General features: G+C 55.7%; 1 protein-coding gene across 2 annotated transcripts in view; it reads left to right on the forward strand.

Moving 5' to 3' along the window:
• Nucleotides 1–17,782, forward strand: part of CPNE2 (copine 2) — a 46,634-nt gene that overhangs the window by 23,786 nt on the left and 5,066 nt on the right. The window contains exons 8-15 of one of the 2 annotated variants that reach the window (XR_005797712.1): nucleotides 1,221–1,319; nucleotides 1,868–1,954; nucleotides 3,416–3,475; nucleotides 5,337–5,470; nucleotides 7,562–7,616; nucleotides 12,788–12,839; nucleotides 13,903–14,036; nucleotides 16,817–17,047. Coding sequence is in view for 1 of the 2 variants with exons in the window: in XM_040498092.1 (XP_040354026.1) it covers nucleotides 1,221–1,319; nucleotides 1,868–1,954; nucleotides 3,416–3,475; nucleotides 5,337–5,470; nucleotides 7,562–7,616; nucleotides 12,788–12,839; nucleotides 13,903–14,036 (621 nt within the window). In the remaining variant the exon portion in view is untranslated. The remainder of the gene's footprint in view (nucleotides 1–1,220; nucleotides 1,320–1,867; nucleotides 1,955–3,415; nucleotides 3,476–5,336; nucleotides 5,471–7,561; nucleotides 7,617–12,787; nucleotides 12,840–13,902; nucleotides 14,037–16,816; nucleotides 17,048–17,782) is intronic. The other variant, XM_040498092.1, reaches the window with a different exon arrangement.

The raw sequence follows: 17,782 nt of genomic DNA on the forward strand, positions 1-17,782 counted from the left end.
TTCTTTTCTTTTCTTTTCTTTTCTTTTCTTTTCTTTTCTTTTCTTTTTCTTCCTTCCTTCCTTTCTCCCTCTCTTTCTTTCTTTCTTTCTTTCTTTCTTTCTTTCTTCTTTCTTTCTTAACTTAGGATTTTTTTAAGTTTATTTATTTATTTTTGAGAGAGAGAGAGAGAGCGCACAAGCGGGGGAAGGTCAGAGAGAGAGGGGGAGAGAGAGAATCCCAAGCAGGCTGTGCACTGTCAGTGTGGGCTCAATCCCACAAGATCATGACCTGAGCTGAAATCAAGAGATGGATGTTTAACTGACTGAGCCCCCAGGGGCCCCCAAAGCTCTTTCTTATCAAGGTAGAAAGGAGAACCTATATAGGGGGAGAGACAGGGGACCTGGGCTCTCATCTCGGGTCTGCCTGACCTTCTGAGCCATCTGGGCAAGGCTCCCGTCTCTGTGAGCCCTTCTCTAAAACAGGAACCGAATGGCTGTCTGGTTCTTCCCAGAGGGCTGTGTTGCTGCCAGCTGGGATAACAACTGTGAAAACACCTTGAAGGTGACCAAGTGTTGTCCCTGTGGTGTTTTGAGGTGGACAACTGATGAGGACGATGAATACTGGTCTCTAAAAACCCTCAGGGGCCATGTCTGAGAGATGGGGGAGAGGAAGCCGGCAAGGCGAGGGCGGGGATTCTGAAACACAGTACTAGGAAACCTAGTTCTGGGTCTACTACTGCCACTGCGAGACTTTGGGCAAGTGCTTCTCTCTTGAAGCCTCAGTTTACCCGTCGGTGGCATGGGTATGATGATTCCTGCCTTCCTCCTAGGAGTGGTGGCTGGATTAGAGAGCATGGAAAAACTGGGATTTTTTTTGTACCTGTGTCAGGGAAAGTAAGAGTCTAGGGAGGGCCTCAGGCCATGGCCTGTGAAGACAGGTAGATCACAGCCCCAGACAGATGAGGAGCGGAGAGAGACAGGTGTATAAGGAGTTAAGCTTCCTGCTCCAGAGTGTATAGCCTCCATTGCTGGGGTGCCCCTTTTGCCGGCAATCATGGAAGGCTTCCTGCAGGAGACAGTCCAGGAGCTAACAGTGTCATCCCAGGCCAGCGAGGCAGATGCTGGAGGGTTTGGGGAAGCATAAGCAAAAGGAAGACATGGGGTTTGCTAAGGCAGCTGAGAGGGCTGGAGAGCACGTCCTTGGGGGCTGCTCTGAGGTGACCTCGCTGGACCCATCCCAGGTCATGTGCTACGACTATGACAACGACGGAGGCCATGACTTCATCGGCGAGTTCCAGACCTCAGTGTCGCAGATGTGTGAGGCTCGTGATGGTGTCCCGGTGAGATGGGCCCGTGTGTGTGTGACCCTGAAACCTCAGCGGGGGCCGGGCGAGGGGCACAGGCTTGGGCAGACTAGGGCTCAGATCCCACCTCTCTGGCTGTAGGACCTTAAATCAAGAAGGACTTCTTAAGCAAAATATCCAGTTCCTCTGAGCCTCAGTTTCCCCATCTGTCTAATGAGGCAGAGGAAGAGAGTGGGAATTCAATGAGATGATACAGGTAAAGTGCCCAGCATGTGGGGAGCACTCAAGAGTTATCCATTTAACTCCCCCCAAGAAGCTGGGCCCTGGGGGGTGGTTCTGGGCATACACATAGTTCTGGACATGACATAGATGAGTCATCTGGGGTGGGGAGCAATGCAGATCCTCCTACCTTGGGCAGGCACAGCTTGGTGTGAGCCTGAAGTGTCAGGAACCTTTTCTGGGAGTGGGCATCCAGGAAGGCTTCCTGGAAGAGGCACTGTGGAGGGGATCCTGCGGCCCAGGGGAGGGTCAGTCGCCATGGAAGCGCTGAGCTGAGCTTTTCTTTCTCTTCCCATGTTGCCCAGCTGGAGTTCGAGTGCATCAACCCCAAGAAGCAAAGGAAGAAAAAGAACTATAAGAACTCGGGCATCATTATCTTGCGTTCCTGCAAGGTGAGCCAACAGGGGTGGGCACGGGGCAGGGGCCTGGTTTGGGGTCACACAGGGAGGTATCACCGCAGAAGGTATAGACAGAGCATTGGGGATGGAGCCAGAAAGGCCTGGATTCAAATCCTGGTTCTGCCACATCCTGGCTCTGCGATCTTCTGAGCTTAATCTCTCTGGGCCTCAGTCTCCTCATCTGTAGAATAGGGGTGTTAACTAGGTAAAGCATGTGAAGGGTGGTCTCAGCTCACTTTCCTGTGATATAAGGAGGTCCGAGAGGGCATGAGATGACCTTCCAGGGCCTCTGCTAGTTGGAAGGTCACTGGGAGGTTGCTTCCCATGCTGGTGGCTTTCCCACTGCGTGTTCGGCATCCCAGGGGCAGAGGGACATCGGGTGGGGGTCTACTAACATCATCGAGGGCTCTGGTAACTGTGACTCCCGTGGTAGATCTGGATCCTCTGAGGCCCAGAAGGGGAGTGAGGTTCACACCAGCAGTGGTCAGGGCTGTCCCTGGATGTCTGGTAGCCAAGCATCTGCTGGAATGAGGGCGGATGTTAAGGAAGACAGCCTGGGCTGGGGCAGCGAGAGCCCTGGTCGGTGGGCCTGAAGGTTCCGAGTGAGTCCTGGCACCCTCTCCATGCCAGCTGGCTGACCCCAGACCCCAGGCTTCTATGTCCCGGTCTGGAGTCCACGCTGTCACAGGCTGGGGTTTCCACAACTGTTCAGTGAGGTCATAACGCGGAAGTGCTCTGTGAAAGCTGATCCGTCAGGTTACAGCATCGTGATTTTGGGTCCTTGTGCCTGACGCCTCTGTCCCTCAGATTCCCCTTCATGATTTTTGGCACCTGCCTTACTTGCTCCTTTTTGTAATCAGCCCTTCTTCTCCCATTCTTCGATTTTTTCTTTGGCTGGTTTTTGTTTTTTTACTTAAATACATTTATTTTGAAAGGAACCCCCCTCTGACTCCACCAAAATTAGAAGGCCAGCATCCTTTGCCAAAAGGAGCAAAGACCATCAAAACCAACACAGTGTTTTAGCAGCTTTATTAATTTATAGCAGAAGGCCTTGAGCTGGAGGCCTGGTCTCTCTCCGTTCGGAGCGGAGCTTGGTCAGGGCTAAAGAGGGCTTAAGGACTGAACAGCAACAAATTGAGACTTTCTCTGCCGTGTAATTGGTAGGTATAACTGACGCTGGGCCCTTGGGCCCTGCCTGGAATCATCGTGCGCGCGCGTGTGTGTGTGTGTGTGTCTCAGTCTCACCCACTGGAACTGTTGCTCTGAGTGTTGTTATAGAGACTGGAGTTTGGTTATAATGAGACCGGGTCTTCTCTTGGCCTCCTTGACTCTACTAAGGTTTCAGGGCACAGAGCAATCAGCTCTCCAAAGGTCATTCTTGGGTATTGTGACTAGGTAGAGGGCCAGGCCTCAGGTGCAGAGCAGGGGCCCAGTGACTCCCCTGATCCCTTCCAGATAAACCGGGACTACTCCTTCCTGGACTACATCCTGGGAGGCTGCCAGCTCATGTTCACGGTAAGTCTCTCCCCCCCAACCCCACCCCACCCAACCCCAGTGAGGATCCTCCCTAAGGGCTTGGGTCACCACTGTAGCAGGAGGGACATGGGGTAAACTTCGGGAATGACTTCTCCAGGGCAAAGGGTGTGTCTGGCCCAGAGGAGAGGGCATAGGTGATTGGGCCTGAGTCAGGGTGTAGCTAGAGATCAGGGCATGGTTGCCCAGCCCTCCGAGGATTGCTGGTTACACCTCTTCAGCAGGAAAAGAAGCTCTTCAATGGTCAGAAGGCCTTCCTGTCTCCTCTGCTGCCCCTCCTGTTTGCTCATTCAGTTCCATGCACACAGGACCCCACTGTTCCTCCAAGATGCCACGCTCCTTTCGGTTCTAGGGCTTTGCATATGCTGTTTCCTTTTTCTGAAACGCTCCTCTGGAACCTTCTCATGGCTGCTGCCCTACCACCCTTCAGGCCATGGCATAGAGGTCACCTCCTCAGGGAAGCCTCCCCTGATGCTTCCTGCTTCCTTCTTGTCTCTTCTCCTATTTTGATTTTCAGGACACTTGCCACTCTGAAATTATATAAGTATTTTTTCTCTTGTCCCTGTTTGTCCCACTCTGCAGACTGTGAGTACCTTTAGTGCAGGGACTTTGTTTTGTTTCTGTACGAACCTCAGCAAATCACTCAGTGCCTGGCACACAGTAGGTATTTAGTAAATGAACTGTGCCTCTGCCTGTGGCCTGGAGTGTAGGCCCCACAGACTTGTCCTGTCCATCTGGTCTTATGCTCCTCACCCAAAGGGGACCTTGGGGCCCAGGGGTCCTGCTGGGGTCCCATGCTCTTGCCCACCTCCCTGCCTTGCCTCACTGTTCTCCACCACCACCTCTAGATTCCATGGGGCAGGAGGTCATCTGCATGAGTATATGGGGTCATGGGATTGGCCTTGTTGATCTCTGACCCCACTGGTCACCACTACCCTCTCATTCCAATAGGCTGGGCTCTCCTGTTCCTCCTGTGCGTGTGTGTGTGTGTGTGTGTGTGTGTGTGTGTGTGTGTGTGTGTTCATTCAACAAATGGATACTGAGCACCTCCTCTATGCCAAACCCATCCCACGATGACCAAGTTCTAAGGTGGCCATCTTTCTCCCTGGATCCCTCTCCTAATCCCCCCTTGCCAGGCAGGCTTGCCCACTCATCTGCTAGCCCTCCGGGGGCTGGGTTGGAGTTCCGTGCAGGCTGAGAGAGCAGATATCAGCCCCAGCTCCTGTGGAGCATCTTCCCTGGTGCTCTGTGCCTAGTCCCGGACCTGGCTTTAGGGGCACGTATCTTGCCTACAGTGAGCACTGACTCTGGGCAGATGGGCACTGCCGTACCGGGCAGCCCTAGGTCCCGGGGCCTCGTGGTGGAGGTGGCTTGGGGAGGGGAGAGGGTGTCTGGGAAGGCTTCCACGGGGCAGCAGATCCAAACTGGGCCTGAATGATGGAGGAGAATTAGGGAGAAAAGATGGCCTGGCTCTTTAGGTAGAGGGAACCTCATGAATAAAGGCCTGGAAATGGAAACAGATGAGTGTGTGGGTAGTGACAGTGAGGGGGAGAAAGGAATTTGGGACTATGAGTTGGCTTTGTGTCACATCTGGGCAATAGACTTTATGCTTGAGCAATAGGGAGCCAAATGGCACTAGAACCAAATGGCACTGGAACCAAAGGAGTGACAGTCAGTTTCCAGGTGTCAGACCATCTTACGGAAGGGTGGGTTGGCACAGGGAGATGAGTGGGCTTCCCATGTCCCATCAGGCTCATTGTTCCCTGGGGATGGGATAGGGAGCTAGGGTCTGTGACCACCCTGAGTGGCCTTTTTTTTTTTTTTTTTTACCCCCACGCTACAGGTTGGGATAGACTTCACAGCCTCCAATGGGAATCCCCTGGACCCTTCCTCTTTGCACTATATCAACCCCATGGGCACCAACGAATATCTGTCAGCCATCTGGGCTGTCGGGCAGATCATTCAGGACTATGACAGGTAAACTTGGGGAGGGAGCATGAAGGTCAGCTCCAGCTTCATCCAACCAGGAAGCTCAGCTTTTCAAACTGGAAGGGACCCAAAGATCATCAAACCTAGGAATGGCCAACACATGATGCCTTATTGCCTCTTCCCACACCTGCGGCAGACTTCGCTAGTCAGTTGCTGACCTCTTACCTACGGAGCCCAGATCCACGCTGGAATCCTTCTCCATATGGTACCGCAAGTAGCCAGTAAGAAAAGGAATCAAGATGGAAAACGAAACGTGTTTGCTATTGTTGCAACTTTCCCTTTTAGAGCTGGAGACATGTAGGCTTGAGAAGGGGGGTAGAGAATGTATCCGAAGTCACACAGAGCAGGGGGACTGGCACCCAGACATCCTGATTCCTGGGCCTGGCACCTAATGGCCTAATGGTCTCACTCCTGCTGGGAACTTGGAAGGAGCAGCCAGCACGTGTGGGCCCTCTTCCCGTGGCCATGCTTCCTGGAGATCTTTGGTTAAGGGGGGGGGGGGCAGTGGAAAGTCAGTGAAGGAAAGCTGTGTAGGGGGTGTGGCCTTGGAGGATCAGAAGCCACTTGAAGGTTATGGCATCATTGCCACAGGTGGTGCTTGTTAGGACCTCCAGGCCAGAGGGCAGAATGACTAGGAAGCCAAAACATGGGGAACAGGGAAGGAAGGTGCAGGTGCCGGAGATTTGGCAGGAACAACAGCAGGCTCAGGAATCCTGTGTGCACTTGGCCTCCTTGAGAGAGACAGCCTTACTACCAGTGTCTGATTCCCAGGTCCGGGGTGGGGGGTGGGGGGCCACCCACCCTGGCCACATTAAGAGAGGTATAGCCCACAGGGCAAGGGAGGTGAAAGTCCCCATCTGCATGGTTGGGCAGAGGAGCCTGCTGTTGCTGCTCTGGAGTCCCTTGTATCCAGCTGCCCACTCAGTCCCTTCACTGAGGCTCCTCATGGGCATTCGGACTTAGCAAAGAAGGACCCAGTAAGCTCTGGGCACCTGCCCCAGCCCCTACCCCTCTCACCCTCTTCCCCATCTCCGTGAGAGGCACTACCACTCACCCAAAACCCTTCACTTTTTCCTTCCCTTATCTCCTCCAGTGTTCTTTCAGCAAATCCTTTCCAAACCTAGTTGAATCTAGCCCCTTCTCCCACCCCTACTGCTACCAGCCTGTTCAAGCCAGCATCCCTTCCCGTTCAGACCACTTCAGTAGGCTCCTCACTGGTCTCCCTGCTTCTGTCCTAGTACCTGGCGGTTTGTCCTTCACACAACAGCCAGGGGATTCCTCAATATGTAAGTTGAGTGAATGAACAGGTGAGACATGATCCCTGCCCTCAGGGAGTTCCCACGCAGGGAGGAAGACAGGGAACGAATCACTGGAGTTCCGAGAGAGCACCAAAGAGAGGCATTCTCAGGCCTCAGGGAAACCCACAGAGAGAAGGGGCCATTTGAATTGGGCCTTAGTGGATGAGTAGGAGTTTGCCACAGGGAACAGGCTGGGGGCAAAAGGAGATATAACATGATTGAAATTGGAGCGTGAGGTGCCCTGTGTGTTTGGGACACAGCTAGTGGCCGGTGGCCAAGGCTGGGCCAGTGGGGTATGAGGGAGGGCAGCTGGAAGGAGATGAGAGTAGGTCCTAGGGCTGGATGATGAAGGGCCTTGACACTAAGCCAGGGTTCTCATTTAGGAGAATTTTTCTCAGACAGAAATGGGAGGTTGAGAGACAGGCAGTATATTTCTGTAACGACTGTGGTTTAGCGGATGCCTGAGGTCCCAGTTTGAGAAGGACCTAAAAGCTGCATCCAGGCCCACCGGTTAGAAGTGCTGTGATTGATTAGCCATGTCTGCCACAGGTGTGGATAGGGTCAAGCCTCACATTCCCCAGGTACTTAGAGGTGGGTGTGAGCTCAGTAGATCATTCACACAGAGCTCGTTCTAGAGGTGGTGAGCTTTTTCCTTCTGTCCTTGGAGGTGTGCAAGGCAGAGTGGGCCCAGCCCTGGGCGAGGGCTGGGAGGGGTGGGTGGGGGCAGTGAGGCCTCTGACCTGATGTCTTACAGTAGTTTTCTTCTCCTGTCTCTGATTAGTGATAAGATGTTTCCGGCTCTGGGCTTCGGGGCCCAGTTACCCCCAGACTGGAAGGTGAGTGGAGCTGGACTGTTTCCTTTTGGTCGAGATGGGGTTTGTGTGTCTGGCCTTTCTGGAATCTGGAAGTTGCTGGAGGCCCACCCAGCTGCCCTGTGTTCTCTGCATTTACCCCAAACTCACACTCTTTCCTCAGCCTGAACCTCACGTAGGCGTTGGAGGCTATAATGAGCAGGACAGTTATGGTCTCTGACCCCTGGTATTCAGGTCAGGTTAAGAAGACAAGTAGGAGGCCAGATCTGGCAAACAAAAATCCAGGATACCCAGTAAGTTTGAATTTTAGATAAACATATTTTTAAAGTATAAGTATGTCCTAAATATTGCCTGAGCCATACTTATCCTGAAACGTTATCCATTGTTTATCTGGAATTCAAATTGAACGGGGCATCCTATATACTTCTGGAAGCCCCCAGGACTGGAAGGTCATCAGTGCTGAGATGGGGCAGCATGGGCCCGGGAGGAGCCTAGAGGAGGGCCCCAGCCTGGCCTGGGGGTAGCAGGGAAGGCTTCCTGGAGAGGCATGGTCTAAGTCAAGAAGGAGTTTGCAGAGTGATTGGGGTTGGTGATGGGGCAGAGAGAGTGTTCAGAGCAGAGAGAACCAGCTTTGCAAAGTCTGGGAGGCAGGGGGGACAGGGCGAGTTGGAGGAACTGAAAGAAGGTGGCCATGATGGCCTCTCTGTGGAGGGTGGAGAGAGACATGGCTAGCAGGGTGGGGGGCCGGCCACTCAGGGCCTCAAATGCTAATTAAACAGCAATGGGCAGCCACTGGAGGGTCCATGTAGAACGTTACAATCCAGTTGGCATTTTGAAGACTTTTTAAAATGTCTTTTATTTATTTTGAGAGAGAGAAAGCGTGCATGCAGGCTCGAGCGAGTGGGGGAGGGGCAGAGAGAGAGAGAGAGAGAGAGAGAGAGAGAGAATATCCCAAACAGGCCGTGTGCTGTCAGCACAGCACCCAGTGTGGGGCTCCATCCCACGAACGGTGAGATCACGACCTGAGCCAGAATCAAGAGTTAGACACCCAGGTACCCCTTTTTAAAGATTTTTTTTTTAACATTTTTTATTTATTTTGAGAGAGAGAGCGAGAGAGCAGTTGGCATTTTGAAGGCCCGCTCTGGCTGCTGAGTGGGGACTGGCTAGGGTGAGAGTGGGCCAGATGGAGGGATGAAGAGAAGGAGTGCTGTCCGTTCTCCAGGTGAAAGAACAGAGGCTCAGGTGATTTGCCCAAGGCCATGTTCCCAACAGGGAGCCTGGATTCCAGCTGGGCAAATGGAGGCTTCCATTCGTTCTCAGGATCTGCTGCCTCTCCATAAGTGAGAGGCCTGGGGCTGTGGCGGGCACAGAGGGCTCCTAACCTGCACGTGCGTCTCAGCTAGTGCCCCCTCTTGTGGCCCTGCTGTGACCCACGCTGCTTCCAGCGAGCATTGCCCTCCCACACTCTCTAGGGAGGACCATCTTCACCTAGGATTCTAGGGAGCGGCTCTGTGGCCTCCTGGCCACCGTTCGGTGTGGGGGTGCAGGGGGCAGGATCCTGCAGAACCAAAGCTGGGCCTCTGGGCAGACAGTGATGCCACTGGGGGCAGGGCAGGCTGGTGCGGCCAGGCCCAGCAAGAGCCCGTTGCTAGGACACCAGCCAGCTTTGAAAGAACTCTGGCTGAATGAGACGTTTTCTCGCTCAAAAGCCTCCTTGGAAATGTCACAGGGCAGCTCTGGAGAGGCTCGGGCTTGGCCAGGCTGGAGGGCCCGGCGGCGCCAGGAGGGATGTGGGAGCCAGGATGGGCAAGGGCACATGCCAGGCCTGGCCCTTCCAGCCCCTTCCCTCCCTCTCATTCTAGCTGGCCTTGCTCCAGCCTCTTGAACCTCCTTTCATTGCTCCCCACCTCAGGGCCTTTGCGCCTGGCCTTCCCCTGGCCTGTTGCTCCTGTTCACCTCTTTGCCACTCTTAGAGGCCAAGAGATCTTTCCCTCTGGGAGGTCTTCCCCGAGGAAGCTCATGCGGGGCCCTCCTCTCGTCCAGTGAGAGGCAGTGTCCTCACAGAACTTTATGGTTGCCTCTGTATGTGTGGGTTGGCCTGTTTGTTGCCTCCCTCCAGGGTTTCACGGTCCGGGAGGGCCCCTGCTTTCCTCCTTTCTGTGTCCCAGCTCCCGGCACACATGAGGAGTGCAGAACTTGTTTGTTGACAGTGAATCGGTGGCCTAGCAGCCTGAGCAGACAGAAGTGTTGGTTCTCTGAGGGTGAGAAGCTCGAAGGAACGTGCACTTGGGACCTTCGATCCTCCCTGGGGCTGGGCCAGCTGCGCCCCAAGCAGACCCCTACCCTGGATGGTGGCGGAGGGACTCAGGAAGCATTTTCCTGAGGAGATGACATGAAGGCTTGGACGTTCAAAATGAGCCAGAGTCGGTCAGATGAAGAGAGGGATGAGGCGGGAAGGAGGGCACGCAAAGATCTGCGGTGGGGAAGTGCACAGTCCATGACTGTAAGGATGGGGCAACTGAGGCTCAGAGAGGACCGTCCCTCTGGGGTCCCTTCAGCTCCCTCCCCCATGCCCTGCCCCTGCCAGGGCCACAGGGAGCAACGTCTTAAGTAACTCACTGACTTCGTCTTAAGTAACTCACTGACTTCGGGCCAGGCTTGGTGAACAGAACCACTGATTGTCACAAGGCAGCAGGGAGTCCCAGGACAAAGACCTGTGGCCAACAGGCCCCCAGGGGCCCCTAATCTGGCTTATGGCCTCCAGGAAACTTGTCCTGTTTACAGGCATTTCTTAGGCAAACCAGGGCAGCAAGCATAGGAGGGGGCTGGGCTGCTGAGCGCTTGTCTCCCAGATCTGATCCCAGCTCTGCTGTGGCTCATTCGTGTCACCTGGGCATGCCCTGGCCCATTCTGAACCTCAGTCTTTTGACCTGTAAAATGGAGCTGCTGGTCTAGGTGACCTGAGGGACCTCTGGGCTGGATGAGTGACCTCCACAGCCCCATCCACTTGGACCACCAAGCCCTCCTGCAAAGAAAGGGGGGGAAGCAGTGAAGAATCAAGAGTCTGGGTGGCCGAGAAAGCAGAATATTACTCCATTCCTATCAGGAGGGGGCTTTCCCCCTTGGTCTCTAAAATCTCCTAAAATCTGATTTTGTAGGAAGTCCTTGGCCCACGGAGGCCTGTTTCCTTGGCAACCATTTTCCTCTCTCAACCCCTCGGTACAAGCCCCCCTCTTAATCTCTGTAGAGGCTCATGAAGTTGCCATGGCAATGAGGACCTCCAGCCCCCACAGCTGGAGCCCAGATTAGGGTCAGGATGAAGAGGGCCCCAGGGTAGGGAGAGGACCCAAGACGGTCATTAGGGGACTGGCTCCGTGCCAGCCTTTAGGGCTGAGGGAGCAAAGAACAGAAAAGCTGTTGCCCAGAACAGGGAAGTGTCTACTCAGGCCACCCAGTCACCCATAGGGCCCACCTGGGGTGAACTCCTTGTGCTGAGTCTCACCCCTCTTGGCCCAGGAGGGCTCACAAGGCCAGGACTCCAACTCCCACTCGACGCATGAGAGGCTCAGGTCTTAGGCCTGTTCTGCTGTGTGACCTGGCTTCCCCTTTCTGGGCCTCTGTTCACTTGTGAAATGGGTACATTGGACTTGGTGGGGGCCTTCTAACATGTGCGTTGTATAGAGCTAATTATCTTGGAGCTAATGAGTCGTCTGGGAGTGTGTGTGCCCAGACTAAAGCTCTCACCTGGCAGATATGCCCCTAGACCTCTTCATCTTCCTAATTTAAAACTGGTGGAAGAGTGTTAAAAGGCAGAGGAGGGTCGGTAAAGTATCCTCCGGACTGAGAAGTCACTTTAAGAGGGAAAAACGAAGCAAGCCACTCCCTACCGTTTCCACAACTTAATTCAGGATAACTTACTGATGGGCCAGCAGAACCTTCAGCCGCAGCTTTTACAGAGCAAGGGGCATGGTGGTGAGGTCACAGGGTAGTTATCTAAAGTGGGGCCCTCTGTGTGCGCGCCTTCTCTACTGGTTAGCTAACGTAGGGCCTTCGTGCACCACTTTATAAAGATCAGAAGAAGCCCTCCTGCGTTCCCATGTGGGCGTACATTAACCTCCTTGGGGCCTAGAACACGTAGCCCCGAGGGAGGTCATTGTGCAGACACAAACAAGATGGAGTCCTTGTCCGCACGCCTACCGAGAGGAACGCCTTCTGAGGTTAGTGGGTTCAGGAGGCAGCCTAACCTTGGTTCTAGTCCCAACCTTGTCCTTCGGTAAATGTGAGAGCCTGGGAACTTTCTAGAACATGCTGTGTCTGTTTCATCTTCTGAAAATGGGGTAATTGCAGGCCTTTCCCCATTGGGTCATTGCCAGGAGTGAGGGGATGCCTGCAAAACTCTGAACGTGGGTTGTGGCATGCGGTAGGGAAGGGGGCCGTGTGGGGATTTTGTGAGAGGGCAGCAGGACAGAGAGTGGGGAGGGCCCCATCAGAGGCCCGGGTTCTGCAGCCCCCGCAGCCCCGAATGGGGTCTAGTTATTGTTCCTCTGTGTTCCTGGATCGGGAGTGTGCAGAATAACCCACAGGGCTGGGGGCTGGGTCTGGAGGCAGAGAAATGGGACCGGACCCCAGGGGAACTGTGATAGCTGTCCCCCCCCCCCCCGTTCCTCTGGTCCCATTATGCTTCCTCATCCCCAGTCCAGCTCTGAGCAGGCTGTCCGCTAATCCCGTTTGGCTCCCTGGCATAACACAGGCTCCTTTGTTAGCACTCGTGCTGTTAAGTCGGGGGAAAGCCCTCAGGGCCCTACAAAGTGGACTGTCAGTGATGGCGTGTGACAGAGGCTCAGTTCAAAGGCTCCTGGAGCCCACCTGGATGCCTTCAGAAGCCTCTCTGTCCCACTCAGGAACTATCTTGGTGGGGCGAGGAGACACAGCAGCCTGACCCACCCCCCCGCCACTGGCCAACAGAGATGGGGGTGATGTGGTGCCCATTACAAAGTGAAGGCAGTCAGACCTCTCTGTGTGGCTCAGCCCCAGCACCGGAAGGTGGAAGCAGATGTAGGGGGGTGTCAATAGCCTTGACCTGGGGTGGGGATGGGGCTTGAAGAGCCAGGTACCCACAGAGGGAGACTTGGCCCAGCAGTGGGTGGGGCTTGGAGCCAGGAGGCTGCCGGCTCAACATTTTCTCTGCACTTCAGGTCTCCCATGAGTTTGCCATCAACTTCAACCCTACCAACCCCTTCTGCTCGGGTGAGTGCTAAGCCCACCTGCGTCTGCGCTGGGCAAAGGGAGGGGCAGAGTATAGGTTTTGTCTTTTTCTCCCTTCCCCTCCCCCTCATGCTTGCTCATAATGACAGATGGGGAAGAGCTGGAGGTTGGAGTCAGGTGGTCCTGGATTCAAGGCCAGCTGCTGCCCTTTCCTGGCTGTGTGACCTTGGAGAGATCACTGCACCTCTCTGGGCCTCTGCCTCCTCACCTGCCCCAGGGAGTATGATACCTGCTTAGCTCACCTCACTGGGTGGTCAGGTGAGAATTAAGGGACGCATTGACAGGAAGCCCTGTGTAGAACAGGACGAGGTGAGGGCGGCAAATTATATACCTGCCTCTTGCCTCCCACCTGCCCTTGCTGGGAGAACCCAGCCCTAACCCCACCCTGCTCCCCCTGCCTTCCACAAAGAGCCTTGGCACCCAAGGACTGAGGGTTGCCAGAGGGGAGGGGGAGAGAAAGGGGCAGGCAGTGAGTGTGGTGCCTGTGTTCACCCCTGCCCCCTTGACCTAAGAGAATTTCTGAGCCTCCAGAATCATTTGAGAAACTATTGGAGGAGGAAGGGGGCCCCAGGTGGGTATGGAAGAGGGTGGTCCCTGCCATCATGAGACCTTCCAGCCTAGGATCTGGCTTGGGTATAGCATCTGCCTTCCCTGGGGGTTCCCAAAGCTGGCCTCAAGACTTGGGCTGCCAAGTTCCTTCTCTGGGAAGAGCCTGCTGGGTCCCCTCTTGTCAACTGCCCAAGAGTGAAGATTATCAGTCCCATTGACAGACAAGGACATGAGCTCAGAAAGATTAAACAACTTGCCTCAGCTAAGAAGGGGCCAAGGCAGGATTTGAACTTAGGTCCGCCTGACTCCATATTCAGGACTCTTTGCTTTACACTTGGCCCTGCCCTCTGGGAGCTTCCAGTCTCATGGGACCTACACTGGCCACCATAGGGGCATTTAGGGTGAGCATGAAATAGAGGTAGGGTCTGCAAATGGGATGAGGGTAGGTGAAGGGCCGGGGGGCAACCTTGCTGATACAGTCTTCTCCTCGAGGCAGGTGTCGATGGCATCGCCCAGGCATACTCGGCCTGCCTGCCCCACATCCGCTTCTACGGCCCCACCAACTTCTCACCCATCGTCAACCACGTGGCTCGGTTTGCAGCCCAGGCCACACAGCAGCAGACAGCCACGGTGAGTAGGCAGCCACCGGCGTGGACGTGTGGGAGAGGGCGGGCACTGGCTGGGCCCTCCCTGCCTGACATGAGGGAGGGCCAGACCGGGGCCTGTCTTTCCAGCTCCACCTGCCCCCACAGGGCTGGGGAGCTGGATATTCTGCCTTCTGTGACTCAGTTTACCTGCAGGTCTGGCAAGGGGGTTGGACCAAGCTCAACTCGATTGGTGCTGGCTTTCTGGAGCACAGACTTGAAAAAGACACAGTGATTCTGTTTATGCTTAGTGGTGAATAAGGTTGTGATCATTGGGAGGTGCCTCCCCAGGACAGGGGGTATTTGGTATTCCTGGGATACATGGACACCAAGGGATGGTGGTCCTTGCGGGCCCTAAAGCTACCCCCTGGGCCACTGTCTGGCCCAGCGGTGAGGCGAGGGCCTGGCCGGACACTGCCAGTGGCATCTGGAGTACATGGCAGATGGCCATCGTGGGCATCTGCATCCCTGGTCCTCTCCCTGCTCCCTAGCCTCAGGCCGAATGCCCGTGTTGGGGTCACCAAGGGTCACCTTGTCCACTCTTCCCTCCCCCACCGGGATTTGCGCTGACTTGACTGTTGGGAAGTCTTCTCCCCCTGGCCCCAAGGGCAGTGTCTTGTGTGGTACTTCCCAGGCCCTGTCCCCAGGCCCACGGGTCAGGCTCAAGCCACGGCTGGAAACCCAGCTCCTAGCCCTGGGGTGGAGCCTGGGCTGCCACCCAGGAGACTTTGGTCTGACTCCTGCCTGGCCACTCCCCCTGGGGGACCTTCATGAGCCTCTGCCCTTCTCTGGGCTTCCCCCTCGGAAAGAAAGAGTAGCTGCACCCATGCCTAGGTTCTCTCTCGACTTCTCCTTCCCATGGCCAAGGCCACCGTCTTCCGTCATCTGACGCCACAGCCACACCCTCACCCCTCTGGCCCCTACAATCCGTTCTCTGGCCTGGAATACTCTTAACAGCAAATGTCAGATCTGGCCCCTCCAGGCCCCTCCCTTCCACAGAGACCTCCTCTCCCACCCTTCCCCCACACTTTCCTCCCTTTATGATTCTATCACCAACCTCATGCCTGTTGCTCACACACACAAGCTTGTTCCCCTCACAGAGCCTTTGCCCCGATGACACTCTGCCCGGCTGGTTCCACCCATTCCTCAGGGTCCCCTCAGATGCCCCCACCCTCTGAGGTTGCTCTCCCACCTCCTCTGTTTATTCTCATTTGGACTCCGAGAATGGCAGCAGCATCTGTTTAGCTCGTCTCCATTTCCTCGTCCGTTGTGCGTCTCTCCCCATGACTCACAGCCTCACGGCCCGGGCTGCTGCTGTTGTGTCCGCCGTCACCTCCTGCCGGCCTGTGGCAGGTGCTCAAGCATCATGGCGGGGGGGTGGGCGGGGGGTGGATGAATTTGTCCTAGGCCCTGCCTCGGACTGGGCGCTATGCAGGACTCGAGAGGCAGGAGAAGGGAACCCAGCAGGGCCTTTCCTAAAGGGAAAGGGAGGGTGAGGCCCTACCTGGTCGCTAGGGAGGTGGAGGTTGGCTTCGGGAGTGGTGGTAAAGATGGAGGAGGTGGAGGTTATGAGAGTGAGAAAGAGGACACCAGGGCTGGCCCGGAGAGGGCAGGACGGCAAGACATGGTCTAGTTGTTCAGAAGGCCACAGGGGGCTCTGGGATCAGGCTGCCAGGGTTTGAAGAATCCTGCTCACACTCCTTCCTCATTGTGACTTGGGCAAATCACGTAACCTCTCTTAGCCCGTTTCCTTGTTTGTACGATGGGGGTACTAACAGGACCTACTTTGAGGTGGCGGCGTTCGGATTAGCAACATCATGCGATGCCTGCACCCAGGAGGCGAAAGGCCAGGCAGACAGGACGCCAGAGGCCGGGACAACATGAAGGAGGTCGGCATGTGGGTCAGGGGAGAAGGAAGGCGGTCCTCGCATCTTCCTCAGGGGGCATGGTCTGCTCTAGCGCCAGTCCTGCCCGGCCGCTGGTGGCTGAGGCCCTGAGGCCAGTCGCTTCCTGCTCTGAGCCTCTCTCCGTTAGGAGGTGGGAGAAATAAAGCCCCCCTGGGTGCCCTGAGGATCTGGGGCAACCTGAGTGAGACAGCAACCAGGGAAAGGCCTGGGAGGGACTACTTTTGCATTCCTGGCGTGCAGGGCTGGAATGGGTTGGAGGGCAGACGAGAGGCAGCCCTTGGGCTTGCACCGTCTGGAGGCCTGCCGTCTGTGAACCAGGCTGTTGTCCCCCCCAGTCTGTTGTCCACCTGAGCCAGCTTTCAAAGGGATGGAAAAACGGGTCCGCACCCTTGTTTAAAAGGAAGAAACGCGGATGGTAGCAGGAGCGAAGCCAGTGCTCTTGCCAGGCTTACCCTGCAGCCAGGGTAGGATGGGGTGGGACGTGTGGTCCTGGGGGGGAAAGGTGCCTGTGTCTGCTAGGTCCCCCTGGGCAAGGCCAGGAAGGGGACCTTTGTGTCCTGGGGAATAACTGCTGACGGCTCCCCAGAGGGGCAACTTGGTCTTTTCTCTGTCCAGCCCCGATCTTTTCAACACCCCAGGCACTTTTGTCACGTCCCTGGCCTCCCACCCTGGGGAGGCAGCCTCCTCTTGGCACCCTCACCCCTCATGGAAGCACTACCCCGCACCCCGGTGTGACTTGGGCCACCTCTAAGCAGGAGTGGGACAGAGGGCCTCTCTCAGCCCTTCCCACCCTGACGTCCACATAGACAGGCTTCTCCACCTCTGGCCTTGCTGTCCCACATCTCACTGTGCTCCAAAGGTGGTGCCGCCTGATGGTTCAGCCTCCGGCTCCAGAGGCCCGGCGACCTCGTTCAGACCCCAGCTGCTCCACTTGCCTGGCCGTGTGACCCAAGGCAGGTTGCCGAAGCTCTCTGAACCTGTTTCCTCACCCGTACCATGGAGGTGATGCAACAGGGGCTGCCTCATGGAAACACTGTGAGAATTCAACCAGTTTGGCATGTAAATTGCTCAGCACAGTGCCTGGCACACAGTAAGCACTCAAGAAATGTGGGCGGCTGAATCTTCTGGGGTCACCTCTTGATGGCACTGAGCACAATTAGACCTAAGGCAAACGGAAATAATTTGCGGATTAACTGACACGTTTGCACAGCCGCTTTAGGGGCAATACGTGGTGTGGCTTCACCTTCCCTGTCCCTAGATGTATGCACACCCACATATAGGAACTCGAGAGCAGGTGGTGGGAGGCAGCTCTCTGTGCAGGCCTGTCCTCTCCCGTTCACACACACACAACCTGTCTTCCTGGATCATGGTTTTTGTGCGGCACTGGGGAGACTGTGATGCACGGCCTCTGCCCTTCCAGAGCTTGCAGTCTAGTGGGGAGCCTGGCCTGGAAACCAGCTGCGGGCGCAAGGTGAGCAAACCCATGGTGACGGAGGTACAGGATCATAAAGGTGCGCCTAACCTAAGGGGGCTCAGGGAAGGCTTCTTGGAAAAGTGATGTCCAGGCTTGGAGGATGCTTAAGGGTTAGCCATGAGTGGAGTGCCCCAGACAGAGGGAACAGCAGAGGCAAAGGCCAGGAGGTGCCGTGTTTGGACATAACTGAAGGGAAGGAGTGTTGACGTAAGAGGGGTGAATGGGGAGGGATGAGGGCCAGCTACCACAGGGCCTTGGAAGCCAGTGAGGAATCTGGATTTTCTCTTGAGGGCTGTGGGGAGCCACTGAAGGGTATTAAGAGGTTCAGCTGGGGCCAGGTGGGTCCCTATC

The sequence above is a fragment of the Herpailurus yagouaroundi genome, unplaced genomic scaffold, assembly GCF_014898765.1.
Source record: "Herpailurus yagouaroundi ecotype Mexico unplaced genomic scaffold, PumYag 190, whole genome shotgun sequence".
Classification (NCBI taxonomy): Eukaryota; Metazoa; Chordata; class Mammalia; order Carnivora; family Felidae; genus Herpailurus; species Herpailurus yagouaroundi.